The sequence below is a fragment of the Pollicipes pollicipes genome, unplaced genomic scaffold (assembly GCF_011947565.3).
Source record: "Pollicipes pollicipes isolate AB1234 unplaced genomic scaffold, Ppol_2.1 Scaffold_2555;HRSCAF=2994_pilon_pilon_pilon, whole genome shotgun sequence".
NCBI lineage: Eukaryota > Metazoa > Arthropoda > Thecostraca > Pollicipedomorpha > Pollicipedidae > Pollicipes > Pollicipes pollicipes.
Genome location: NW_023596136.1, coordinates 24,212,855 through 24,233,389, shown reverse-complemented (window position 1 = coordinate 24,233,389; position 20,535 = coordinate 24,212,855). Strand labels below are relative to the sequence as shown.

Below are 20,535 nucleotides of genomic sequence, written 5' to 3'. Positions count from 1 at the left end.
TACGTATATATATATATATATATATATATATATATATGCATAGACACATTCACTACCATGTGATATTGTCAATGACACACTTTGTCGTATATCCCTTCAGGTGGACACTCACATCCATGCGTCGAGCTGCATGAATCAGAAGCACCTGCTCCGTTTCATCAAGAAGATGATGAAAAACAACAGCGAACAGATAGTGTGTCTCAACCAGGGCAAGAAGATGACGCTCAGAGAGATGTTCGAGCACATGAACTTGACGCCGTACGAACTCAATGTAGACATGCTGGATGTTCACGCAGTAAGTGAAAACTACCTGGTGGAGTGAGCTAGTTATGAATGTGCATGTCCCCACCCCCGTCCTAGGCCAGCATTTTCCTCGTGATTCTATCGCCGTAGACGAATTACCGCAACCTTTACCGTAAATAATTTACTTCTTGGCAAAAAGTTAAAATTCAGCGCTCACTGTAGGTTGAACGGTGCAGTAAAACTCATCGCTGTTAAGTAGATACATGAAAAAAACAATTCGAGTTTGCGATCTTCTTCGGTTTCGTTATGATGATGTATCACTAAGATCCTGAACTCCCCCTCCCCCCCCCCCCCTAAGAAAATCCCGGCTGCGCTCCAGGCCAGCGAAGCCCGATGTCCTTATATGCACCATGGCCGCTGGTATCAAGGAACTCTTTGCACATCATGCGCAGATATTTGATTGTTGGCTACTGGCACTGTGTCTAGTTACGTGCCGTGCTATGCTTTTTGACAATGAACTTAATAGGCAGCTTGGTAGAAGCAAAACAGGTCTGACGGAGTGTGGGTTTGAGACTCATAATTAGGCATACATAGCAGAGTTACGCTAAACCATAGTCTCATGATGCCAACCATTATCTAAAAATATCGGAGACGAGCTTTTGATCCTGGGCCTCCCTCGGGCCTTCATCGTCTGTTTTTTTTTTGTCATTACTAGTTCGGATTTCCTATTCTAACAATAATCGACATTTAATATGTCAGGGAAGTACTGGCCTGACGACGTGATCAAGCAAGTGTTGGCTAAATTAACGATACTCGGCTCTGTTGGAACATTACTTATACATACTTTCTCCATAAAACTAACGTTTTTAATGTAGTTTATGCTTGCTTGATAACTTCTAGTTCAAAGCCTATTCAATGTCGATTACTGTGGGTAAAAATTTCCAGCATCTAATGCTCAAGATTTGACTCCCTATGGCTGTCGCTTGGTTTGACTGATGCGTGTTTGCTTTTCTCAGGATCGCAACACGTTTCATCGCTTTGATAAATTCAATGCCAAGTACAACCCGGTGGGTGAGAGCAGGCTCCGTGAGGTGTTTTTGAAGACAGACAATTACATTAATGGGAAATACTTCGCATCCATCATCAAGGTAAGAAAAGGATTGGAAGTATGTGGGGCGCATAGATTTATTTGTGGTTTCTCTGACTCTGGATACTCCTAAACACTTGAGCTAGATTTCTAAATGTTTGCCTTTTGCCTTAATGCGATTTTATATGATATGTTAAAATGACTCTTCGCCGCCCATAGACCACTCCAGAAAAAGTTGGCTATGAGACACGCTACGACAAATTAAGACTGGTATATGCGAATGAAGTCTTAGCCATATAGTCTCAATGTTGCCTTCCTATGCCCATGTGATGTTATACTGGGGTACAGAAACGCAGCCAAGGCGGCAGAGAGGGGGGGGGGGGGGCGACCACCTCCTCCCTCGGAAGAGCTTTCGGGTGAAGAAAGTAGCTGTGATCCTCTGGTAGTGACCTAATGTCACGTCGCGAAACAATAATCGTTTGCGATCGATATATTTGTTCTACCAACTGGGGGCGGAGAGGGGGGGGGGGGGGGGAGCAGCGAGTGCTGCCACATGTTGAGCCGGCGGTTGCGCTGACCTCGGTGAGGCCGGTGACTGCGCTGGAGCGATCGAGCCAGGCGCCGACTCTGATTGCGTCAGCCACTGTTCTGGCTCCGGCGGCATAAGCCACCACAGAGGCGCAGGTCAGAGCGGCCCCTCCGCCGGCTCCAGCGAGGCTGACCAGCGCGGCTGGCCGTGCAGTGGCTCGCGGCAGTGGTTCGTTTGAGGTTGTTCATGATCTGGTGATGTCTTGTACGTGCAGGCCTTAATGGAACGAAAACGGAAATGTTCTGCAGCATAGTTACCATAGTGGCCCATTGTGGAAACTATGTTGTTTCTGAATAAGAGGTCGAGAGATAATAGGCGGCGTAAGTTTCATGAACGAAAACTCCCAGGGTGACTTCAATGCCAGAAATGATACATTGTGACACGCTTAGAGGCACCGGGTGTTTGTTATTTGGTGGCAGATCACAAAAAGAGCTGCAGTTAAAATTTCCACATAAAATAAAACAAAACTAGCATCAGAGTAAAGCGTTTAACACCAGAGCGAGGAACACCCAACTATACGAGTAGGTAATAGCGGAGATTAAACCACGCGCGTTGTGTCTCAGGAAAATATTTTCACGGCAAAGTTTAAACGGATGCCCCATTGATTTTGCTCTGCTAGTATGTCCAATGTTTCGATGTTTTTATATGTGCTCAAACGTCTGCTATTGACTGAAGTAATTCACCGGCATGAAATGCTTCCAGACGAGACGTTGTGATGGCTCAGATTGCTATCCTTCTTGCGGTGCGTCTGTTCGCGAACGGACAAACGGAATCATGTGTCATTTTGTTCGTCGTAACGGACAGACATGAGGCGTGGCACTTCAGACACGTATTCCCTTCAACAAGCTCGGTTTCAAAAAGTTGGTTCCCAGCAACTTAGTTTTGCTGTTCTTAAGATACCCATGTCTGCCGCACAATTTTTCCGCTTCATAGTGTGTAAAAGAACGCGTATTTCTGACCGCAGTTGCACCTTAAGGCAATCCCTTGGCGAACTAGGCGCAGCCGAGCCTGAAGTACCCATAGGAGGTGGAGTGTAGCCCCCTTCCTATATGAATGTGCTTGCCACCTTTGTTGGCGCAAGAAGTCATGCATTGACGTTAGGTAATACTTAACATAAATTCATAGCATTCGTTTTCAATCTATCACGGGATTTTGATAGATTTAACACACGACATAAGGTGCATTTTCCATGCATTTTCTCTTATGAGTGAGTCGCGGATATTTCCAAAACGTTAAGCTTGACGTAAGATATGACAAGCATCTGCAGTGGCTTTCAGCCATAAGATGACAAAATTGGCTCAACGCTTCTAGAAACCTCAGCGCAGGGGTGAAGTCTCGCGAAATAGCTTCAGAGCGTGGGACGGCGAACGTGGGAGCGCTGAGGAAGAAGACTTAAAGGAGCTGAAAGAAATGGCTAAACTTGCCATGAAATACACCCAAAACGTGCTAATCCTCAAAGTTTGAGCTGGAGACCTCCACCACAAACTGAATGGGAATTACACCCCTGCGTTGGGCGTCAAATGGTTTAATGTAGGATGCATGGTAAAGTTACCGTACAGAAAAAGGTAATATGGACTGGGTGACCGAGCATGCAGAAAACAGAAGTAGGCAGCACACTGGCCGACTCGACGCGATAGTCACACGCCAGGTGTCTACTGTGACGGAGCTGACAGGGGCCGGACGGCGGGTGTTCCTCTCCTGGCATTGGAATCGTTTGACAAAAGGCATATGGCGGCGCGAAGCTAGAAACAAGCGTAAGACGCCAATGAGTCGCAGTGCCCGACCACGGTCCCGACAAAACGTTGGCACGCGACGTGCCTGACCGCGCCCACGTCCGTTCGAGAGCCGCCGCGTTATGATGACGCGGCGTTTGGCGCTGGCCACGCCGGCAGGAGGTGTGTCTGGACCTGGAGGAGAGCAAGTACCAGTCGGCAGAGCTGCGGCTCTCCATCTACGGCCGTTCCGCCGACGAGTGGGACAAGCTGGCCAAGTGGGCCGTGCGCAACAACGTCTACTCGGACAACGTGCGCTGGCTGGTGCAGGTGCCGCGGCTCTAGTGAGTCCCTCGGACGGCCCGCCGTCGCGCGCGTCACAATCAGCCAGCGTGCAGATATTCAGAAGCGTGTGCTTCCTTTTGGGAGAGCGGACGTAGTTGTATCCATTGGGAACTACGTTTTACGCAGGCGGATCGGCTAAGCTCATAGAATAGTTGGCATCGTTTGTCTGAGAAATGCACGCGCGGTTTCGAAATGACACGTGCGTCCTTGTTAAATGGACATGATGCGAAAAACGCTACAAAGTCCCCCGTGGTATGTCGTAGCGCCGAAGATGAACATGCGGTACAGGTCGGCCACTTTTCGATGTGAAAACCAGCCTTTCCACGTTCAGTGATATCTACCGCTCAAACAACCTGGTGCAGAACTTCAGCGAGATCATCAGCCACACTTTCAAGCCGCTGTTTGAGGTGACGTTGAACCCAAAGTCACATCCGGAGCTGCATCTCTTCCTGCAGCACGTGAGTGCATATCAGTCGACGCTGACCTGACGGAACTACCTGTTAATCTTGGTTGTGCCAAGGTATCGTCCATGCCAAGAATCGCGTCACGTTCCCACGGTCACTTTGATGGGACGTTGTGTCTGCAGTCACCATACGCCTAGATGAGAAAGCTTATGGTACAATGTGATAACTTTGGCACACGGGTGAAATAATGCGGTAAGGCGATGCCGTCAACATGAGCGTAGACTCCCCAACGTGCGTGATGGCTTAAATCAGTTCTCCTCTAGGATCATCGAGGGTTTGATGAAAATCACCTTTCACGAGAAGTGAGATATTGCGCGAGCCCTCCCTCCTAGTCCTTAGCCTGTTATTGTTACAAGCAGGAAGATGAGCATCGGAAATCTCCCAGCTTAGGCCCATTCTTAATCTATCAGGGTCACGCGACCTGGTGATCAATGAGGGAAGGAAAGGCACAGTAATTTGGGTCGCGGTAAATGTTGCCACTAGCAAAATAAGCCAGTAAAAACATACTAATGGGACTTGCGTGGGCAACGCACAATCACGTTTAATTAGAGGCAAGCTATTGTTAAAATAATCAGTGGCTGAAAAGGTCCGTGTCAAAGGACGCGACTTCCAATGTTGGGGACATAATGTGATTGTCCACAGTCCCTTACTCTATTCCATCCTTTCACCCGCAGTGCTTTGCTGTATTCTATTAAGTGCCACGATAACATTTGCGGAACCAGCTCAGCAGACCCACGAAATATAGTACAGCTACGAATAAGAAAATCGCTAGCCGTTGGCCACCAGGTGGACACGTCTCTCAATACCGCTTGTCGTCATCTTCCCCTCTCACTACTCACCTGCCAGGGCCGTGCCACGCGCCTCTGTTGAGGTGACTCTGACTCTGCCGCGGTCAGGTGGCTGGCTTTGACTCGGTGGACGACGAGAGTAAGCCAGAGACGATCGTGTTCGACCGTGACGCGCCGCTGCCCGAGGCCTGGACGCAGATGGAGAACCCGCCCTACGCCTACTACATCTACTACACCTACGCCAACATGACCGTGCTCAATGGCCTGAGGGAGTACGTGTTGAGCAAACCGAGCCGTGTGCTGTGTTCCAAGGCACGGCTCTTGGACATGATGGGTTGAGGACTTGAGGTTGATGGGATTCACTTTTCGATGGACGGGCCGATCTGTATGTGCTACACCACTGCGGCCATTCGGCTGCGCTCAACGAACGTGGCTGCTGTCGGCCATTCGCTTCGCATGAAACCACCGTGACTTAAATCAAAAGGTGGTTTTCTTCCTGCTGGTAAAAGCAGACCTTGCCATCATGTTGTTTCGGTGCGGTGTGGCGTGCCCGACAGACAGGCTGACCTTACTGCCACCCCCGACCTGTGACCGCATGTCGCCCGCCGCGAGCGCGACAGGCAGGCTGACCTCACTGCCACCCCCAGTCTGTGCCCGCGGGTGACCTCACCGTGTCGTCCGCAGCGAGCGAGACATGAACACGTTCGTGTTCCGTCCGCACTGCGGCGAGGCTGGAGCTGTCAACCACTTGGTATGCTCCTTCCTCATGGCGGAGTCGATCAACCACGGCCTCAGCCTGCGTAAGGTTCGTCTCGGGGGTCTCAGGGTCTCAGGGAGCGTGCGTCAGCGGGGTCTCAACACACCGCCCACCGCCACGGGACCGGGACATGGCCGCGCCGCGTCCAGTGTGCAAATTATTCGCTGTGTGCCCTTGAGAATGACTCGTGCTTGGATTTTCCTCTCCAGTGTCACCGGTATCGAGCGTTTGTGGCTCTGCCTATCACGGTCCGCATTCCTTTATGAGCGATGTCGAATGAACGTGCCACCCACACCTTTGGTATCAACTGATCAATGACATCGTCGCAGTCTTAGCGCGCCACGCACCTCTGTTAAGCTAAACGGGAAAGGTTGTGGCCTCGACAGCTGTTGCGCTCATCATTTGGGACCAGCAACATTCGGAGCAACGATTTCAAGTTCGAGGTCGGACTGACCGTGGTAATCTGGTTGGTAATGGTTGGCTCCCATGAGTACTCGTTCCTGCGGCGTCAACGCGTAACAAACTGCGACTTCTACTAACGATTTTATGGTACCACAGGTCATGGCATGGGTCTGCCAGTCATTCGCTCTCTACATCACCGCGTTGATGAAAGACGTGTAGCTCCGGCATTGACCCATGATGGGGCACAATAAGGAACTTAACGCCGATGAGTTAGTATTCGGTGCCGTACCAACCACAAAATATTGCGGCACAGTATCCCTCACCCCTTTTTCCAAATAGTAAAGCATGACATGAATCGTTTAGGTCTATTTCACATTGGTATTGGTGAAAAACTTATTCAGTAGTCGACAAGCTCTTTCCGTTCTGGAAACCACAAAGTCGGAAAACTGATTTGGCAGACCGAATGCTTAACTCTCGCCCTGATATGGGGAGGGGTCGATACTGTCCCTCCCAAGATTTTCTGGGCGTGTCTCTCCGGCATGCTCGCTAAACACGCCTAAATTTTTGGTTGCTTTTAAAACATCGCTGCCAGTGTTTCGGCACCACCAACATTTTTTTTTATAATTTCCGTTTTCGAGCAATTTTTTTTAAAGAGCCACTGCACGGCGATCCACGACCAGCGCGGGCGACGGGCGGCAGCTGACCAATCCGCCGACGCGCGCGATGGGTCCACACTTTCAAATGTAGTCCTGTGTCGTAAATTTATTCTCAAAACACAAAAACATCTGCTATCATTGCACTCGAAACCAAACAAAAAACATGTCTGAATGTTTCATACTGCCACTTTGCATGGTTTCGCAAATGCAGGCGTGTAAATCTGAAGTATCATGATCGAGCCTGCCGCGTCATCACCAAGCGAACGCACCTTTGCAGGTGCCCGTGCTGCAGTACCTGTACTACCTGGCCGAGATCGGTGTGGCGATGTCGCCGCTGAGCAACAACTCGCTGTTCCTCAACTACCACCGCAACCCGCTGCCGGAGTACCTGGCGCGCGGCCTGAACGTGTCGCTGTCCACCGATGATCCGCTGCAGTTCCACTTCACCAAGGAGCCGCTCATGGAGGAGTTCAGCATCGCTGCCCAGGTCACACTGGCCGCTGTCGCTGCGTGGCAATCCGCGCTGGCCGTGGTTGGGGGAGCAGCCAGAGAGGGACCCGCTCCTGCTCTTAATGGTCCTCGGGCTTGCATTTTTACAGTACCTTAGATGACTTCTTTGGTACTATTCTGGTGTGTTGTCGCTAAGGCTCCCTTTCAGTCCCCTCTACCTCTAAGAAAATGCTGGCTGCGGCCATGGCCGGGGTAACTGTGTTATGTACGAGAAGTGACCTTTTCATGTTTGAACGTGTTTAGGAATCAAGAGGCGGTAACCTTTTGAGATATAGCTTGGTAAAAAGATTGTTTGAATTTCGCCTTCAGATATTTCAAGTTAACGAAGAACATCATTTGAGCTCGGTGAATGCATACAATAATGAAATGCGGTGTTCGTTGATTGAAGATGACTGAAGATGGTAGTTGGCAAAAGTACATTTATCGATCGTTCCACTTGCGAGAGATTCGCGTCATGCTGATCGGTGGGGTGGCGTGTGCCGCAGGTGTGGAAACTGAGCTCGACGGACATGTCGGAGCTGTGCCGAAACTCGGTGCTTCAGTCGGGCTTCCCGCACGAGACCAAGCAACACTGGCTCGGGCCCAACTACACGCGCGAGGGCGTGGCCGGCAACGACGTGTCGCGCACCAACTTGCCCGACATCCGTGTCTCCTACCGCTACGAGACCCTGCTGGAGGAGCTGAAGACCATCTTCCAGGACGCAATGCCTGACCCGGTGCAGAACCTGTCGCGTCCGACCCATGAGAGCGGCGGCGGCAGCGGCGGCGGCATCGCCGAGGAGCCACCGGCGCCACGCTGAGACATCTAGCAGCCTGGCGGCGAACTGTAGCTTACAGACACCACGCGAGAGGGCGGCGACGATGGAGGCCAAATCGTCGGTGCCAAGTTTAAGACGGCGCGCCTGACGACTTCGCTCGCTGGATAACAGCGCGGACAGAGCCATGTTGTTTTCAGATGCCTACGTACCGGAAACTCGTCCGCCCGTCAGACAGCGTCAGGCAGAGGCAGGGAGAGCTTGTCACTCGCTAGATGTTTTGTTGGGGATGCACTCTCCCTCACGCAAGGTAGTGTAGGATCCGTAGCTGATGATGGGCCAGTTTTCTGAGACATTTTACCGGACAGCTACGTGGTCCAACCGTACCGGAACCTGGTCTGGTCATCCCCATGGTCACATCCTTGTCACATAATAGACGTGAAGATCCAACGAATGTTTTGGATGTGTGCAAAACGGCAGTGATTCGAGAGACACTGGGGCGATCCCGCAAAGCTTTTCGTCGATAACGCTGCGCGCCAAGGCTGGGGAAATTTGGACGTCATGCCAAGGCAAGGCTATCGTTACTGGAGAGCTGTGCTCCTACCAGCACCCGACTGCGCACTTCTGACGGGCCTATTATGCCCTCTCCCATGCCCTCGTCTGGTGAATACTATTTGTGACTCATGGTATATTTGTTACTCTGTACCTACAAGAAGTCATATCCTTGGGAGATAGTGCAGGAGCATGAAAGTGGCAAACAGACTTAATGTTGATGAACTGCATGCTTAACGAACAACGGTACGTGGGAGGGGGGGGGGAGGCAGTGTGGGGAGGTGAGGGAAGGGGTTGTCTGGTCGTAGCTTGTTTCATTTAACGTAGGATAGCGACGAATCTGCGCTGTTAATGTGCTGTGTGAATTCATAGACATCTCACTGAAAAGGCGTTTCACAACATACTCATTGAAGGAAATGTTCAACATTAGCAGATGTTGAAGCAGACATGGGATATGAATATGGTATGATGAATTAATGATCCTTGAGTTGAATGATCCCCAAAGCCTGTCTTCCTCCAGACAGCACCGGTGTAAACAAAATGACGCGACCAGCACGCAATGCCCTCGACCAACCCACACGGCTGGTTGTCAGAACTTACATTTTCTTATACTTTGGGCGAAGGAAATGGATGGACGGAAGAGACAAATGCGCACAGAGAGTCCCGATTCGTTTAATAAATTCGTGTTAATAAATATTCGTGTTAATAAATAAATAATAAAAATTCATAAATTCGATAAACGTGGTTTGACTTTTGAGTGCCAATAAATGTGCACGCAAAGAATAATTTCGTTGTCAAACTTCCTAGAGACATTTCATCAACTTTTAAAAAATATTGCAGCGCCTCAACATGCGCCCGGGCGGCCGGCTAGATACCCTTCGCTCGAGTGGGGGGTCAATTTGACACCCCTGAGATCTCGGGAACTAAGAAAGCTAGAGACACCAAATTCACAGCGTGTCTTGACCTGTACGTGAGCTCACTTAAGTCAAAGTTTAAGCCTCCTAGGTCATGACCTTCAGGTTAAATAAGGTCAAACAAGGTCAAATTCTAGGTTGGTCTCTAAAGTGCCCCAGAACCTAGGCAACTATTTGTAAGCAAAAGGTCAAAAGCCCATTTGCGGCCAGTAACCTTGTTTGACCTTTTGGAGGTTATGGTGACCAAATCATGCAAGACTGCTCTGAGTGTTGCATTTGAATAAGCAATAAAGGTGACGCTAGGAAGTATGTTGCTAAAACAAAATGTCCACCCGGGTCATCTAAGGTCAATGACCTTTTCTGACTTCTAAGAAGTCAATGGAAAATATATAATACGGTTCCTGCTGTCAATAAATTAGAAATGAGCACCACAAACTATCCCATACAGCAGGCGCTAGAGTAATAAATCAGGCTGGTTGTGACCTTGGTATGACCTTCATACCTGACCTTAGGTCACTGCAATTTGCTCATTAAATATTTGCGATGCCTAAGAAAGCATCTCAGAGATGTGCCATTCAATTGTGTACAGCTATGCAAAATTTGGTGCGGTTACGCCGCGCCGTTCCGAAACCATTCTGGAAAAACCCTCAAGGGGGTCAATTTGACACTCCAACCGAGCGTGTTGATCCATTCTAAAGCCGCAAATCTAACTAAACGATGAGTGGTACAACAGTTATGGCTGTTTTTCACGCATAAAGGGCGTTTGCCTTAAGCAGTTAAAGTACATGCCAAGCAAATGCCATATAATTAGAGAAAAATACAAAAAACCGATGGTTATATTCAAATGAAGCTATCCAAAACATGCACATACATTTTCGACCGTAAGCCTTCCTTAGCGCACGCAAAAAAGCAAACATTCGACTCGAAACACAACTGTGCAAAAAACGTTCCAAAAAGCATCACATACTGTTCTCGGGAGTGGATATTGCAAGCAAATTTATTAGAGAGATCTTGCATTACCAGGTGTTGCCACATGGGACGAGATTCACAAGGCCCCAGCAGAAAGTTCTGGCGCTCGTCGTGGGTTTGAGATGTGTTATTTGCGTTGATACTGCAGTTTTTGATTCAGAAACATCTTCGTAGATATCATCAGGATATCATCACCCCACGGAACGTCAACTATTGACAATATAACAACTATTTGCACATGACAATAGCTCACCTCCAGGTCTCATCTCTCAAGTCCATCACCTTGAAGAGTCGCTGGTGGTGGCAGAAAGAGACGCAGGAGTCCTTAGGGTTTCTGGCCACATAGACCACCTTGCAGACATCCAGCAGACCCGGGTTGTTCATGGACATCGGCAGATGCGAACTGACGAATCGCGGAGAGGGGCGGCGACGGTCACCTGTGAGCGAGAAGCCTGCATCCCTATCCGGGTTTCTTGCCTCGACTGGAACAAGCTTGCGCCTGACCTCCCTGTCGGTCAGAGCGTCGAAGTCCAAGAAAATCCACCTTGGAAGAAAGGAAAAATATGTGTTGTTGATCACACGGGATTCCTTGAAACAACTAAGCCATTTGCGAATTCATCAGATGCGTATAAATCTGCAGTTGTCTCCGTTTTCGACTAAAAACCGCCACGAAAACACATTCTTCAGCGAATCCATGCTCCATAGCTTGGATAATAACAGTACACAGCGTGTCTGGGCCGGAATCCTGCAGACCGTATGTACTGAAGCTCTTTGATCGTGGTTATCTTCGGTAAGTGCGTATAACGATCCGTGGCGTTTGTGAAAAGTCCACGTTACGGCATGAACCGGATGCACCCGGACCACGTCGATTAGCCGCAATTAAGCGCCCTGCGGGCCAGTTCCCGTCACCGAGTTGCGTCAGCCAGGGTAGACTGCATTGCATTGCGCGCGTCACGCCATAGCCAGATGATGCGCAGCTAATAGAATAATCCGTCGGCAAGCCTAGGCATTTGTGAAACCGTTTATTTAAAGGGTATGTTCCATATTTGAAGATATTAAAGCAAACATCAGTTATGATGAATGACGCTTACTCATAATTATTGGGGTACTTACTTTCATATCTAACTTATAAGTGGAAAATCAATGAGCATAAGTATATAAGTATATATATATATATATATATATATATATATATATATATATATATATATATATATATATCAGCATATAATAGCAGTAAATATAATTATATCGTTGCATGAATACAAACTGAAACATAATTTATGTGAAAAGACTGCTCTGGAGACATAATAGAGACATAATCTCTCTTTTTGTGAACATGCTCCAAAATACCTCATAGTTTTGATTACGTCATGGAATGTTTGTACGACGGCAGAGTCGCTGCCGAATGGATGCGTCAGAATTGCCACTGCGGCAAAAAAGCTGACCAAGTTACGGTGGTTTAACGTGCTGAGTGGTGGCTAGTTAACTGGCGAGTGTTTGCGAAACTCGGATATCGTTATGTGTGCGCGTTTGGCCATTTCTCGTGGTGTTTAGTATATTATCCGTGGTTTTATAGATATTTTATGTTGTTTTCTTCCATTCACATACCTGGTTTTGGCCATTTTCTTAAATAGAATGTTCCACTTGTGAAGATATTGAAGCAAGGAACAGATGTGATGAATTAGGTTCACTCATAACCATAGATATGCTTGCGAGTGGAAAAACTCTCAACACCATTTGTCCGTTTAGTAAATATGCTCCTAAACGCGTCATTGCTTGATTTGCTTGATTCGTGATCGCGCCTTTCAAAACATTGATTGAGAGCACAGTGACTGCCGCTTTATCTGGGAATCGTGCTCGCAATAGCCAGATATAAGCGACTAGACAGTTACGTTTTTTTTTGGACTTGACGGCCGCGTAGGTAATGGAACGACAGGGCTTTGATGACCTTACTATGGCCCGATGGATACTTCGGTGACCTTGAAATAGTCTCCACGGAATAGTCCGCACATACTTGCGGGTGTGTATCTCAGAAACTACCGGGGTTTAGGTCTTTAAAAGGGCAGAGCTGTGAACTGCACAGAATGATCTCCAAAATGTCAGTTTCCTTTCAAAGCCAAATGTAAATACGAAACACTCCCTTTAAAGGGGATGTTTCGCATTTGGGAACACTCAAAGGGAGCATTTCTTCACCTGCAACGTGACCGGCCTCCTAGTTAGTGCTTGATTCTTGAATAAAGCAGTTGAATGCCTGATACCAAATACAACTGTTTACAACCAAATAATGTCCGTCCGTCTGCTACCTGGCGGGTCTGAGCGGCGTCTTGTTGACGATGAGCCACACCATCTCCAGGGTCCAGGTGGTGCCGCATTTCGGCGGTGTCACCACCCACGTGTCACGCGCGTCCAGCGCTTGGTTGTAGATACCGTCCAGATCCCCGGGCGTCACCGTCGCCGACAGCTTGAAGCTGTAATGATTGCAGGATACGAGGCCATTGGGGTATCCTCTGGAGTCCCTGGAAATCTTCTGCTGCGTCTCATCGTCCAGTGGAACGGTTTTGAGCGGGAACGGCTCGTGGTCTGGAGAACCACCTCAAAATGTGCAACAGCCGTCAGAAAGTATGGCCACGCTGTGGCATACATACATGTATACAGATATACACATATGTATATATTCATATCTATGTATATATACACTATTGCTGAACATTTTGCACCCCAATCCACCAAGTAGTGTTTTTTGAATCTCATGCTTTTATCTTTGATGTCCTATGTTGGGCAACACGTTACAAACGTTTGGTAATTTGATTAAGCCAAATAAAAGGAAGTGTTCGCAAGAGCGATAATATGAAGGTATTTCACAACGGACATGCAGTCATTTACCACAACTTTCGCGTAAAACAGAACCAGCTCCCTAAACACACATGCTTCAGAAAGGTACGCTTCTTAAATAATTGGTGTTTTTCAATATATTTTAAAATAAGTATTTCCCGCACACAACTGTGCTAATTTCAACAAAAGCCGTCGTAGAACAAATATCAGGGGCGACAGCCATTTGGCTCGAGTATTAGTAGCTCCACCAATATCCATCACTCATGCGGCGAGCAGCGGGTCGTTCCTTCGCGCGCCGAGGCCGTCCGCCGTTCAGCTAAGCATCCCCCCCCCCCCCTCCTCTTGTGTCGGTTGCCAAACGGAAACTGAGGCGGCGGTAAACGGGCAGGGGAGGGGAGGAGAAGCGTTGGTTGCTGATACAGGGGGTGGGAGGGAGACATTTGCCTCGGTCTCAAAGATGGATCCAGGATCACATAGGATGCCATGTTTACGGGGTAATTGGATCCTGGAATATTTTGGGGTGGGGTATGGGGGTGGGAGACTTTCCAGACACATGCCTGGTGGCATAGATGATTTAAAGCATGCCTGGGTGCTTCGTCCAGTGGTTAGTTCCACGTCAAGAATACGACAGTTAGAGCGGGTATGTGTCACAACGAGAATTCGGTGATAATTGGCTGGAAGCTCCAACACAACAACCTTACTGAAAAGCACGAACATATTCCAGCAACTCTGCAATGGAGCCGGGAGCGTCAAAGAAGAGTGGCCAAAGTGAGCTGCTCTCACACTGCTCGCAGAGATTTTCATCCATGAAAGTGTACCTTTAAACGTAAAGTAAATATGATTGAGGACCATTTGTTTGATGTGCTTCCACAAAGGTGAGGTGTTGGTGAAAGTGCGGTAAAGGCGATACATCACAGCACAGGGAAGACCCACAAGCACAATTGTTTTTGCTTTGTTGCATTGATGCAATTCAGCACAGCAAAGAGCAATTTTGTGTATGTGTTTAAGCGCACCGATCAGTTTGGACGAGAGCGCCAAGAGTACAAAAACCACAACGCATTCCAGTGCGTTTAAATGTCTAGAAAATAGAAATACATCTAGAAAATACAATCTACGGACGCAGTCCTGGAATTGGGGAATATCCTATTTCAAGTGGTTGTGGTTCCGCCATTTGATGTATGTATATCTATGCATATGTTAAAGATATATATGTTCACGTATGTATTTGAATACATACACACACACACGCACACACACACACACACACATATATATATATATATATATATATATCTATATCTATATATATACGTATGTGTGTGTGCGTGTGCGTGTGCGTGTAAATGCGTGCGTGCGTGCGTGTGTGTGTGTGTGTGTGTGTGTGTGTGTGTGTGTGTGTGTGTGTGTGTGTGTGTGTGTGTGTGTGTGTGCGTGTGTGTGTGTGTGTGTGTGTGTGTGTGTGTGCTAGTGCAAGGACACTGACGCCATGAACCGTCATACAAGAGCTCAATCCGAGACTGTGATCCTATCAACCAAATCAGACCCCTCCCTCACCCAAATGAGACCCCTCCCGCCAGTTGATAACAGGAGCAGTCGGCACCGACGGACGGGGGGAGCGAGCCAGGTGGGGCACACTGCCCAGGTCCAGGGCACCACCGGCATTTGTGCACCCCCTGCAAATTTGTCAAGGTGGATTGCAGTGGCGGAGTCACGGCCAAATAATACCCGGCTGCATCGGGCGTGCATAGCAGCAAGAGAAAGGCGAGCGAACCCGGCACCACAAACGGCCCGTCTCGCCTCGCCACTCGCAGCTGTGAACAGCGACCGTTTCGGGGGGAGCACCCTACTGATGGGAAAATGCACCGAGGGAGGGGCACCGGATCCGCGTGATACGCACGTCACAAGCCCACCACCAGCGTTGTGTGCCGCAAGGTACCTGATGTGAGCGTGTCAGGCGCGGCGGACGACTCCGAGCACAGCGGCGGCTCCGAGCATGCCCCTCCGTCATGGCAACAGGCTATGTGATCAGCGAACGGTGCGAGGTCAAGGTGGGTTACAAATCAGGCGGAGTGCTCGCGGTTTGGGAAGCTCCGGATAAACAGTCGCCTCCCGGTCTCGGCGAGGACCACTGCCGTCCGACCGGCCGTGTGTTGGTCTGTGTCCAAACAGCCGGCAGCGGGCATCGAACTGTGGCAGGTGAGGAGGGTGCACCATACGGTGCACGGCTGTAAACGACGTAAAATGTGAAATTGGTTTTCATAGGTGCAAAGCTCAAACCGAATTGATTGCCCTTAAGCACGGCTACATTTCAGGTGCCAGTATAGTTGTAAAAATACCTGGTTGAGCTACATTGTAGAAGATGAATAGAAGTTTTTAGGGTCAGCGTTATCGTTACATTGGGATCAACGTTAAAACACAAATGACATTTTCATGACGACTCGTCCAGCGAGCAGTGACTCGTTCTTCCGGCGCGCCGCGGTCGGCCGCCGCTCCCCCAAACACCCCTCTCCTGACATCGGATGTCTGGCGTACTCCGAGTTGCGGCGCAGAAGGAAAGGCGAGCGCATCTCAAATGGTCAAACCAGATCTTGACGGCGACGAAATCGGCCAGTATTCTAGAGAGATTTGTGAACGGAAATGCCTCTAACAGTAGTTATTGGTACCGCTGCGAGCCCTTACGTTTGACTCTAGGTCGAGATTCTCGTGTTTCGCATCGCACTCCGCAGCTGACAATTTCCGCGAGACCAAGTCATAGACGGGTCAAGGAAAAAGGGGGCGTAATCGTAATCGTGAGATGCCTCCGTATGAGAAAGACATGCCTCCGTATTTTCCAAAAGTGGGCTTTGCCCACTTCAATTTTGCCCCTGGAACCCACCTTCTTTCCTGTTTTCCCATTTAAGTTGCCACTTTTAGATCGGGTTACTCGCAAATTTGACCCCACCCGCAACTCCTTTCCACTTTGACCCACCCAATCCAGGTTTGCCCCACCCCATCTCTGAATCTTGGCTATACCCACGACTAGTAATGTGAGCCAAACGAAACACGTGATCATTGGTCACACATGCACATGTGTCACACTACACAAACACATAAGCAACAATCAAATCTGTCAAACTAGTAGGTTTACAGGCAGTGCAAAACAGGCATATCAGGCGGTGCAAAACCACCTAGAAATGCAAAGCATCATGCTTCGTAATATGTTTAAACATACCGGCACGCTGGCGAACAGCAGCGGGCTCTCAGCTCACTGCACTGCAGGGACCTCGTTCTATCACACATATTCAGGTCATAAAACTTCATAAAGGAGTTGACAACAATATTCAAAAGTTGTAGAACATTTTAAAAGCTATTATTAGTTCAACGTTTGCATTTGGAAGCTGGCTTGCGCGATGAGCTTCTTCACTGCCTCACCTCCTACGTCACTTTCCTTTTCCTTTTCCATAGCATATTGCAAAGAAGTGTTGAGCACAGTCCAGCTGACATTCGATTCGGTAAAGACACGTGTTCCAAACAATACATTTATTTGCATATCAAGCACTTGATCCTCTGGTGAAATAAGGTATGTTTGCAGTGAGCAGCGTTCCTTTTTCCCAATTCCATTTTGCATTTTCGGAATGTGCATGCCGTCTCGGTCTTGTGGTGCGTGTAATTGCTAACCACACACAGTTTTTGATTGCTGCTCTCACGATCCGTCATCGTCGTGAGTGTGACAAACGGATACTCCCTTACTCGTGTTGCATCGTGGCAAAATCATGAAATGGACGTTTGAACCGAAAGAGAATAATTTTCACAAGACCATGCGCACAAAATGACTTCTGTGCTTCGGAGGTGCTTTACGCCCCTGAAATACGCGCGTTACGCTTCTGCAATCACGTGGTACTTCGCCAGGCTTGCTATTACTGTGCTCAACTCCATTAATTCCAGTGATTTGGTGCAGTGTTCTTAAGGTTGTGCTCTGTGCTCTGTATAAACTGTGCTCTGTGTGTGCTCCATAAACCCAGTGTTGCCCTCCACCGCGTCGGTGCTTCTGCTCTCCTTTGGTTCGACTCTGCATGTGCCAAGCTGGTCAACGGCTGGCCGCAAGCTGGCGCCATCGCTGGGGAATGTCCTTCAGCATTAAGATTCCTGCAATATGTGCATGGTATTTCCCCGCTTTCGGCAGAGCACGCAGTTTGGGGTTTCTGGATTAATGCTGCTGCTGGGGCCGCGGTTCTGCCATATATATATATATATATATATAATATATATATATATATATATATATATATATATATATGATCCCCCACTTCCAGAAATGCATCCGCAGACTGCGTTTTCTAGATGAATACACCGGAATGCGTTATGGGTTGTGTTTATTCTGCGGTCTCGTCTAAACTGATCGATAGACTTCAACACATCTACAACAACGCTCTTCGCTTTGCTAAATTGCACCAATAGGTCTGGCTTGTGCTGTGGTCACATCACCTTAATCACCCCTGCACCAACGCCTCATCTTTTGTGTCAGAACAGCACGCAAATGGTCCTCACTTGTCTTCACTATGCGTTTGAAGGTGAATTTTCTTTCATGAAAAATACTGAGCGATGCAATAACAGCTCACTTCTGACCACTCCGCTCTATGGCTCCCCGCTCCCTGCGGAGCTACTGACCAATTTGCGCGTGCTACCCAGTTAGTTGTTAGACTGGAGTTTCCAGCCAATTATCGCTGCGTTATCGTTGCGACGCACACCCGCTGTAATGGCCGTATTATAGTCATCATCATATTCATCATTCATCCATCAGGCATTTGTGTGGAGCCCCCCCCGCCCCATCCCACCCCCCGCCACGCCATAAAATCCCACGATCCCATACCATGATACCATTAGCATGAAATCCTATGTGATATTGGATTTTCCTTTGGGACCCAGGCAAATGTCTCCCTGCCACGCCCCATATCAGCAACTCTCCCTTCCCTTCTCCCTCTCCGCCGCCCTCAGGTTGCGTCTGGCATCCGACACAAGAGGAAGGGGGATGCTTAGCTGAACAGCGGACGACCTCGGCGCGCAAAGGGACGATCAGATGCTCGCTGTAAGAATCATAGAAATTAGTAGAACTACTAAAAGTATGAGATGACACGCATGCATCCGGGGTAAGCACCCCCCCCCCCCCAAAAAAAAAGCCGACCCCGCGAACGCCTTTTTGATATTTCCTCAATTCATACACTGGCCATCCTTCTTCAGCAGGACACGGCAGAAGCAGTCCTTGTGAACCAAGTAGGCCTCGATGGGAGCTTTATTAAATGATGTACCCCGCCAAGTATTACTACAAGACAGGTGTATTCAAGAAAGTCCGGCACACTTTTACGCATAAGTTCGAATGTGAGAAGGCTGCTTCCAAGAGCAGGATTTAAAGCTGGTAGAACCACCTCGAAAAGTAAGGAGAACCTTAACGCAGCCGGTAAAAACCATCCAAGCCACTCAGGACGCCCCAGGAAATGTACAGACGAGGGCCGCAGCCCCAGCCAGAGGCAGCATCGGACCATTCTTCATCGATGAATCTGGCGCGACAGTGCCAGTCACCAAGCGAGGCCATGTTCAGGTCCCTAAAACCTTCAAGAGTGAGGCATAGACCCTGTAGCCGTTGCTTATGAGGAAGTTTTGGTTCCAGCAACACGGAGCAAACCCTCACACCTCAAACCTGTTCCGAGACTGACTAAAAAAAGACTTGGAGGCCGTGTGATCAGTCTCAAGGCTGATTTCGAGTAGGCACCTGATGGCTCAGACCTTAGCCCCCAGGGAGCTATCAGGCAGGTCTGGGCTATTGGGGCCATTAGGTAGCACTTCGGGACCACCTAAAAGGCAGAGTGTTCGGAGGGGGCCCAGGACCATCAAGGGATCCAAGGAAACCATCAAGTAGGAGATCAAAGCTATTCCTCGGTCGGTTTGGGTTACTATGTATGTTGAAAAGTGTACTTAAGAAGCAGCTTTTCTTTTATGCAAAAGAGGTTGTAAATGGTCGCATATCGGTTGTGCAATACTTCGTCTTCAAATTATTGATCTTACAAACACGCTCTTTTATGTGGCTCAATCATATGTATTAAGAAGGATGTTCTACGTTTGAAAATATTAAAACAAACTATGATCAAATGAGCTCACTTGTAACTATTGATATGCTTTTAAGTTGAAAAGCCTGCTCTAGACGACACAATTGCTCTGTTAAGCTAATGCTCCCTCAATACGTCATTATTTCTTACGTCATGGCAAATTACACAACACTGATCGAAGGCCAACTGACGGTCGTTATACCTGGAAATCGTGTTCACGAATGCCAAGTATGAGCAACTTGACAATTATAGCTTTTTTGCCTTGACCACCACATGACTAATAGAATGGTAGAGCTGAATGACATCATTATGGCGTCATGTATGCCTGGATGACCTTAAGAAGCCTGCCCAAAATAGTTTGCCATCTTCGCCGGCGTGTAGTTTAGAAACTAGAAGAGGTTAGGTTTTAAGACGAGCAGGGCGATGAACTGCGTCCAATGATCCTCAAAATGGCTATTTCAGTTCAAATGCCCTAGGTATGTGAAGCGCTCTGTTTTAAATCTCCCAATATTTACAACATTTCCCACGACGTAGAGCACTGTAGGGCAATTACAAGTAAGCATAATATTTAAAAACAATATTTGGTCGTTTCAACTGGCACGATGTTTAGTGTAGACATGCAATATATATATATATATATATATATATATATATATATATATATATATATACATGATTAAAAATGGCTGCTGACTAGCACTGACGAGCTTTTTGACGCATCATTCTAGTTTCAGGGCCTTGGACTTGGCAGCATCGCTCAGATTAAAGATGGTTCGCGCAAAATTACTCATTATTCATCGCTCCTTGCATTCTAACGTTTCGAGATTCTATCTCATCTTTGGAGAAGACCAAGGCCATGTAATAGAAAAGACTGAAT

At 48.2% G+C, this 20,535-nt stretch overlaps 2 protein-coding genes across 6 annotated transcripts in view; both read left to right on the top strand.

Annotated features, from left to right (window-relative positions):
* The window catches only part of LOC119104096 (AMP deaminase 2), a 34,276-nt gene extending 25,518 nt beyond the window's left edge, over positions 1–8,758 (top strand). For all 5 annotated transcript variants that reach the window (XM_037227784.1, XM_037227777.1, XM_037227789.1 and 2 more), the window contains 8 exons: positions 101–295; positions 1,260–1,391; positions 3,812–3,975; positions 4,308–4,434; positions 5,337–5,500; positions 5,913–6,033; positions 7,321–7,530; positions 8,039–8,758. In XM_037227784.1, the coding sequence (XP_037083679.1) occupies positions 101–295; positions 1,260–1,391; positions 3,812–3,975; positions 4,308–4,434; positions 5,337–5,500; positions 5,913–6,033; positions 7,321–7,530; positions 8,039–8,353 (1,428 nt within the window). In that variant the 3' untranslated portion in view covers positions 8,354–8,758. The remainder of the gene's footprint in view (positions 1–100; positions 296–1,259; positions 1,392–3,811; positions 3,976–4,307; positions 4,435–5,336; positions 5,501–5,912; positions 6,034–7,320; positions 7,531–8,038) is intronic.
* A 6,971-nt stretch (positions 8,759–15,729) lies between these two features.
* The window catches only part of LOC119104086 (sulfotransferase 1C4), a 10,883-nt gene continuing 6,077 nt past the window's right edge, over positions 15,730–20,535 (top strand). The window contains exon 1 of the mRNA XM_037227766.1: positions 15,730–15,774. The gene's annotated coding sequence lies outside the window, so the exon portion shown is untranslated. The remainder of the gene's footprint in view (positions 15,775–20,535) is intronic.